Source organism: Bidens hawaiensis, unplaced genomic scaffold (genome assembly GCF_021521415.1).
Source record: "Bidens hawaiensis isolate Kalapana, Puna unplaced genomic scaffold, B.hawaiensis_p1.1 tig00045231_1, whole genome shotgun sequence".
In the NCBI taxonomy this organism is placed as follows: Eukaryota; Viridiplantae; Streptophyta; class Magnoliopsida; order Asterales; family Asteraceae; genus Bidens; species Bidens hawaiensis.
Genome location: NW_027505930.1, coordinates 88,552 through 96,890, shown reverse-complemented (window position 1 = coordinate 96,890; position 8,339 = coordinate 88,552). Strand labels below are relative to the sequence as shown.

Sequence of the window (8,339 nt, the reverse complement as noted above, 5' to 3'; positions counted from 1 at the left end):
ATCCATGCGGAACAGTTCAAAATTAAAATAGGTTACAACTTACAATTGCCACCTCGGGTGTTAATCGAAAAATAAATCTTAATCACATTTCACACATGAAAGTACACATCAACTATTTTAAACTACACGAATAAATAAAGGGAATTTTAAATGCATAAAAACTCCTAAATCATTTTATAAAATAATTTGATCATTAAGGACATAATTTCAATTTAGACATTTAGTATATACATCCTTAAAGCTTCCTAAATATGCAAATAAGAATATCCTAAAAAACATGGTTTAAATCACAAAAACTGACAAATTCATACATTTTGTCCTATTAACATTCTAAACCAACCAAAAAACAATATAAATCAAAGATAAGAGAGTAACCTTCATCAATAAATCAACAAAAAAAACCACACTAAAACAAAAAAAAAACTTACATCTCAAAAAGCTTTGCGCGATTCCCCCAATGGCCCGTATTAAACACAAGAATATCCGAATCAACCCACTTCGAGCTAATATTATCCAACTCATCGAGCTTAATCGTCGACTTAACCCTCTTTGGTGCACGTTTAGGAACCGAGCCAATTTGCATCAAAAAAACCGACCGATAAAACTCAACCGTTAAAATTATACGAACTACACCGAACACCCAAGTACCTAATCTTCTTACTAATCTTATTCCCATTAACCTCATAAACACTCGCCTTATCCTCCACACCGTTCATAAGCAAACATATCATACTCTCCCACTGCGTCCGACTCAACGAGTCACCAACAAACACAACCCGCTTCCCATGAAGCCGTTCCAAAATCCCACCAACATTAAACCTCAAAACATCGCAATTCTTCGGTTTCCATCGCCATTTAAGATACCCTTTATCTTTCCTACCATTAGCTAAACAATTAAATCCTTTTTCGGCAAACGGGCATCGAGACGCGTTGTATAAAGGGTATGTTTCGGTTTCATCAAGAACCCAAGTGCCATCATAATAATCACACACTATGTTTTCATTTGAATTGTTGGAATTGGTAATTAGGGGTTGTTGAGCAATTGCAGGTGGAAATGGAACTGGTTTGTGTAAGTATATGTACCCGAAAAGTAAAGAGTGTAATGAAGAAACAAGATGTGATTAGATTGAATCTGGTGATTGATTTAAAAGGGTGTCTTTTGAGATACAGCCAATTGGAAATTGAAGTGAAATGTATTGGGATAATAATATGATTTCCAACAAATTTCATAGTTTAGAAGAAACATTAAAACCTGAATGCTGGAGTTAAGGCATTGAATGAAGAGAGTTGGTGTTTGTTAACTGAGGTTGTGGTGAATGATTGTAAGAGTAAGAATTGGAGAAGATGATGGTGATGTGTAAGCTACAAGTTTGGTGAAGGTTATAAGTTATGTGTCGGTGATGATACTTGAAACTACCAAACGACAACATCAAAGCATTTCTTTTATATGATGCCCCTCCGGTTTCTTAGGAGACATCATTTACACAATTCACATTCAGTCTATTGTAAGTGAGGTTTTTAAATATGGTGCTCCAGCGATGCAGCAGTATACGACTATACACGTCTAATGTTAGTATACTTGTAACCTTGGTACGTGCGTAACCCGACGTAGGTATGCGTTTAACGTGGCATCAGGCGTGTAACATGTGTCGGTAATTGCATCACACGATGCCTTAACATGAGCAACCCTGGTATGTATATACTATATCATCCGTGTAACGAATGCTCTGAACGTGTGTTGCCGGTGACAAAATCAAGAAGTAAAGATGAAATGTAGAGTAATTTCAAACAAACCGCTTTTTAACACAACCCGTTTTGACGCAAAACCCGTTCCGACAAAGTTTTAACCTGAAGCCCGTTTCTACCAGAACCCATCCCGACCTGAACCAAATTAACCATCAGCCGAAACCGCCAGACTCATTGTTGGTAAAAACTGGTTATCACGTAATATGTTAGTTTTAGAACTAATAAAGTATAACAATATAATGCTCAAATTGAAGGGAATAAGATTCTCGTTTTTATGGTGGAATTGTTTAAAAAAAATATTAATGTGTGAAGAAGTTATGGCCGTTTCTACCATAACTCATCCCGATCTGAACCAAATTAACCATCAGCCGAACCCGCCCGACTCATTGTTGGTAAAAACCGGTAATCACGTAATATGTTAGTTTTAGAACTAATAAAGTATAACAATATCATACTCAAATTAAAGGGAATAAGATTCTCGTTTTTATAGTGGAATTGTTTAAATAAATATTGATGTGTGAAGTTACCATGATGTTTGGGACAAAATTGTTGAATTTTCGGGAAAAATGTGTGTTTTCCGGCCAAAAACGTTTTTCCAGCGACATAAAACTAACGACGTTAGAATTCTGTTAGTCGCGGAACGTTAGAAAACAAATACGTTAAAAGTTGGGACCGTCAGCAGCCAATTCGTTGGTTGGGACCGGCAGTGACCAAAAGACGATAGTTGGGACCAATAAAAATCAATTTTCCTTATTTAAATTAACAAAAGTTAACCAAAGTTAATGGGTAAAAAAACTGTAACTATTTTAAATAAAACTAAAGAAACCGTGAGATTAAGAGTTACAAAGACTATTTTGCCCTTTTTAAAAGGTAGTACCATATGCTTTGTGGGTTGTAAAACTCTTAAAAATTTGCTCTTAATTTTGTCCATTAGATTCTCTTTATAATATATAGTATAGATATCGATGAAGTGGTTTACTTTAGGGTGTGAATGGAGGATTTTTCTGTATATTTGAAAATATTTTGAAAATGGTTGTGAGTAAATGAAAAGAAATGGTAACGATAAAGTTATAAAAATGTATAATTTAATTGAAAAAGGGAGGGGGGGAGAGAAAATGTAGTGATTTTTAGTGTAATTTTGGATTTGAAGATAAGGGATTTGATGGGAATGCTCTTAGGCTATGTATTGAGGGCGACATATTTAGGGATAAGTGACATGTGGCGCACAATTAGCAAAGTAGAGAATATTTGTTTTAGGGGGTGTATTGATGTAGTCCAATATATTTATATTTATTTATACCATGCACATAATAATAAAATAATAATATTTCCAAACAATGATTCTTCAGCCCTCTTATCGCGAAGGGAGAGGGGTGTTTCAATTAAAATCGTCCATTTTACCGCCCCAATACACTTGGCCTTAGGAAAGAGGGGCACCATTGGGCAAGGAGCATCGGTGCATATACCCTACAAGGGTGATAGTTATGAGTTTGAAAGAAATATAACAAATGTAATAATTAAACTATAATCAAAGCGTATTATAATCGAAATATTTGTCATCTTACGTACCAGAACGAGTAGTGATGGGGCATGTGTCACCCCGATAGATTTATCAATATTTTAGAGAGAGAGAGAGAGAGCTATGAGTATGAGTGGGAAGGAGAGGAGAGGAAAGGAGAGAGGGTGTTAGTTTAGTGGAGTGTTGCCTTTGATTTAAGTGAGTTTGGACATAAAATTGTGAGCGTTTTCATCTTTTCAAACATTTTGATAGTTAGTAGTACCTACTACCTAGCTGGTCAAGTTCTGTGTACTAATTCTCCTCGATATTGGGCCTCTTCCTCCCGGAGCCCAAGTATAATAGGAAAGGGACTGAAGTTGTCAAATTTCAAAAAGGTTCTTGCTTCTCTCCTCTGTTTGTGAAAATTTGCTACTAATTGGGTGCCAACGTAGCTGTGTTGTTAGCAAGTTGAATAAGCTATGACCCTCTTTAGATTGTCATTTAGTAGACAGTGAGCGAGCATCAAACACCTACTCCTATCAAAATGTATTTATCCGTTCTATTTTGCGTTTCAATTTGGCCAAAGGTGCATGTCATCGGTACCCCAAAGCTCTTAGGTTATTCGATTTGTTCAGAAAATAAACGAGAGATGAGGTGACATTATGGGATTGGTGGGTATTGGGATAGTTTATTGGAGCACCATCCCCCCCCCCCCCCCGCTTATAACCGTATAACTCGCACGAGTTGTACTGGATTTCCGTTCATCTCTTTACATTCCGTCCATCATTTTACAACATGAGTTTGACCAGAATAATATAGGAGTCGTATAACGGTATAACCTATACGACTTGATATTATTTATACAAGTAGCAAGGCTATCTCTGAGAGTGTGTGAAGTAGCCTGTGCAAGTAAAAAAAAGCCCTCTAATATAAACTTTTATCTACATGTATACAAGTGATAAAAGGAAATGTGTGATAACATTAAAACAAAATAATATTATTGTAGCAAATTAATTTATTTTAAATAGTTAGACAAATTGTGAGGCTCTTCTAGCCTTTCTTTTAGCCATCAACTCTTCATATTTATACTTTTTAATATCTCGTTTTTAATAGTTATCTATGTCAATCTGTTAAGTCTTTCTTTACATTTTATACTCCTTTAACTAGATTTTTGTCAATAATAGTATGAGCAATAGGCTTTCAACCTTTTGCTTTAAAGCTGTTTTTGTTGGGCTTTTGTTAAAAAAATAATTTATTTAAATACATATTATTATTTTTTTTGAAAATTATGGGCCCCTCAAGTTAGTGGGCCTTGTGCGCCTACACACCTCACACATGCCCAAAAAAAACTCTAACGAGTAGTATAGAGTAATACGACTCCTTACTACTCACTACTCAGACACCTTTTATACGACTCGTTTAGGTATTCCATACACCAAGACCGTACCGGCTTTTTAGAACACCTGTTTGGCCATACTCATATACGACTTATGGTTTATACAAGTAGTATAGAGTCATACGACTCATATAAACAAGGTAATTGTTTGATCCGTGCCAAGCTTCTCACTTGTTAGCTTGATGGACATATTTAAAAGCAAAATATTTAAAACCGGCCGATTAGACAAAATTTGATGACAATTTTAAAATAGATCTCGATAAAGATCTATAGCTACGGCTAACGCATATAGTGGCGTTGTAAAGAGCATTGACATACAACATTGAAAAGAGTCCCGGGACACAAAAAGTTAGGCCATTAGGGTGGTGGGAGTGGTTTTACAATCCCGGTCATCTTGCTTTGACCCCAATTGGGGCGAGACGGTGTTCCCACTTCTCCCATCCTAAAAATTAATCATCCATTCCAAAAGTCCACTCGACACCCACTTCATTTCTTCTTTGATCTTCATAGATATCGGTGTGGGTGCAGGGCGGTTAAAAGATACCATCAGGACTGCTAGGTACACCACCGCGGCCCCTTTGGTACCAACTGAAAAGCATCCTGCTCAAGATAGCCACCCCGATATCTATGAAGAGAAAGGGAGAAATGGAAGTATTCGGGAATGATTTTCGGAATGGAGATGAGTTTTGGGATGGTAACGCCACCTCGTCCAAGCAAAGATGTTCAGGATGGTGGCACCACTCCCACCACCCTGAGGGAAAAAAGCTCAATACAGATCTCCAACTACGTGATACAATCCTTTAATAACATCAAATCAAGGTATTTGATTTTTTTGACATAGTTGAAATGTTTACAATTTCATAGAAATTCAAGAGTTTGACAATAACAATTAACAATAACAAGTTAAGGAACTCGAGCTTTACGACTACTCGAACTTGATTCACTGAAAAAAAGCTATAAGTGAGTCCGTGTGGTATTCTATAAAAAAATAAAATAAAACAAAACAATTTAACAGATTATACAAATTTAAAAATCTGCATGGATTCTAACTATAAGCAAAGAGTCAAATGGAGTGGTTATTCGCCACTCCCTTTGCTTTTTGCTAAGGGGTCTTCCTTTCCCCGCTTTCTCTCTATTAACCTTAACATCCGCTAAACCCCAAGTACAACATGCCGTTTCCAAGTCAAATGATTCAAGTCTCAAAACACCGTCATGCTCACATGATGGCGTGGCATCCTCGTCTCTTGTTGTGTATTTTACATACATGGGGCGATCTTTGAATCTTTCAAGATCCTGTGGGACCCTAACTACCCTTTCGAGCCCGGGTGAAGATACCTATTAAAAGAACAAAGAAAGTGTTAAAAAGATATTATCTGTATATAACATATTCAAGTTGTTGGGTCAATGAGATATACATTCACAAAAAATGCGGACAAGCAAAACGGGATTTTTATGGGAAACAATATTATAAAAAGTTTGAATGAGAAAAATCCCAAACTGCCTCAAACGAGCTTAAAGTTTGTATTAAAACGCAAAAAAAGCAAATAAATAGTAAATCTTTTAGCTCAACTAATATAACCCTTTAGAGACATAACATGATGCAAATCAACCTATTTATAACTGACGGGCCAATTTGCACTCATTTATGTAAAAACGGTTCAACAGGTGAAACATGTAAAGTTCCACCCTTCGCCAAAAAAGTATATGATACTTCTCTTTTCATTTAATCGCCTATCAAAGGCCTTGCATGCTCTTGGCCTCAAAGGGTCCAAGACAGATACTTCTCTTTTCATTTACTCACCAAGATGCACACTATTATACACACACACAAACTTAATTTATTAAAATTCAGGACACAATAACTAAAAGCATTGGCTGGTCAACCCATCCCATTTAGATGTGACTTAATAATATACCCATTGTTAGCTCGAGTGATACAACAGGAATAGATCCAGCAGCCTCAGCCTGGTCTAACTGCTCTCTATACGCATTTGAGAAAGCTTCAATATTCTCCATGGTGGGAGAACCTGACCTGTAAAACATTTTCTATTTATTAATATTCGGAAAAACTCGTGTTTTATTAATATTTGCAATCACTTCTAGTAGATAAATATGATACTTTGTGTATTGAAACAACAAAATGATATTATGAATCACACTTTCAAATGAGACATAAACACTTACTTGTTAGAAAGCCTCTCGATACGCACTCGAATTGCAGCATTCAGTAAAGTCTTAAACGCATATATTCCCAACTCTCCATTAAAAGATAAAGAAACTTCTTCCGCGATCGTTAAAACTTCTTTGTCCCACGTGGTCCCCGCCAAAGAAATTCCACCTCCTCCGCCTCCATCCCCAAACTAAAAATAATATTATAAGCGTAAAATTTTTCAAGTACCGCTTAATACACATCTTCATCCATATTAACTTGCTAATAAGCTGTAAATATACTAAATCTAGACCAATATTATTAGCCAACTTACTCTAGGTTCGGCATCTTCATCCAAATAATCATCTTGGAAGTCATCATCATCTTCATCAAATCCCTCTATACAAACATCAAATTTGTCATTAGATCAGTAATACATAAATTAATAACACATTGTACAGTACAAGTTTAAATTAGCTCATATCGAAGAACAGTACAGTTAAAGTTAGCTCATATTAAAGAACAGGACAGTTTAATATTAAAGCTCAAAATGTTCCATACTTAAAGTGGAAATTAAGAAACAATTAACTAAAGTTAAAGACTTTGTAACTCGCTGGTGCAAAGAGAATAAGCGTATCACCTTCCTGTAGAAGAAAAGGTCCAATTTTGACTTTGAAAGTCAAAACAGTTGTAAAAATCGCTAGGCACTAGTCAGGAGGTGGGGTAAGACTAGCGATTAATCAGGATTAATAGGGATTAGTCGGGATTAATCGGATTAAAATTTATATGTAAATTTTCAAAACATATATGTTACAAATTTTACGTATAAAATTCTCAATTTTGACCGTTTTGGACAAATGGGGACTAATCGGCGAAAACTCGGTGATTCTAGTCGGGATTTTTACAACACTATACAACTATGCAGTTGTGGTAACTTGTTAATATCATCTATTACAAATGAATTGAATATTGATTATCTTATTATTATTATTATTAATATTAATATTATTATATCATTGTGAAAAGAAATGAAACCACCCTAATTACCCAAACAACTTGCTAAAACCACCAACACAAGCAATTATATATATTACAAATGAAATAAACAAGTTCAATTTCAATTAGTACCATCGTCATCATCAAATTCTTCGAATTCGTCATCCTCTGACACCTCGTCAACAATGGAAGGACTGAGAACCGGTTCGGGTGAACGGTTCTTCTTTTTGGCGGGTACGAGACATGGATGTGTTGTTCTATTGGATGATAATAATAATAATAAGGTTGAATTAGAAGAATATGGGATTTGGGGGAAACTGATATTATTATTATTATTATTAGGGTTTAAGGGATTGGATTGTGATGATGGTGAATAAATATGAGTAGCAAATAGTTTCCAATGGGATGATGGAAGTAACAGATTGAACTCATTTCAATCGGATTGCTTTACGAACTGGTTTAAGGAATGGAAGGTTTTCAAACTTATGATTTCGCTTATTTATAAATTGTGTTTTCTTACTCGTTTCTACTTTATTTTAATTTTTTCTATATCT

At 35.4% G+C, this 8,339-nt stretch overlaps 1 protein-coding gene and 1 pseudogene across 1 annotated transcript; both read right to left on the bottom strand.

Annotated features, from left to right (window-relative positions):
• Positions 1-424: 424 nt before the first annotated feature.
• LOC143615997 (protein trichome berefringence-like 7 pseudogene) lies at positions 425-1,230 on the bottom strand (annotated as a pseudogene).
• A 4,436-nt stretch (positions 1,231-5,666) lies between these two features.
• On the bottom strand, positions 5,667-8,218 carry LOC143615996 (uncharacterized; the record flags this gene model as incomplete). The annotated part of the gene is made up of 6 exons (XM_077088971.1): positions 5,667-5,975; positions 6,442-6,452; positions 6,545-6,672; positions 6,825-7,000; positions 7,124-7,188; positions 7,918-8,218. Coding segments are annotated over 6 exons (990 nt in total), but the record flags the coding sequence as incomplete, so codon positions are not given.
• Positions 8,219-8,339: the final 121 nt, after the last annotated feature.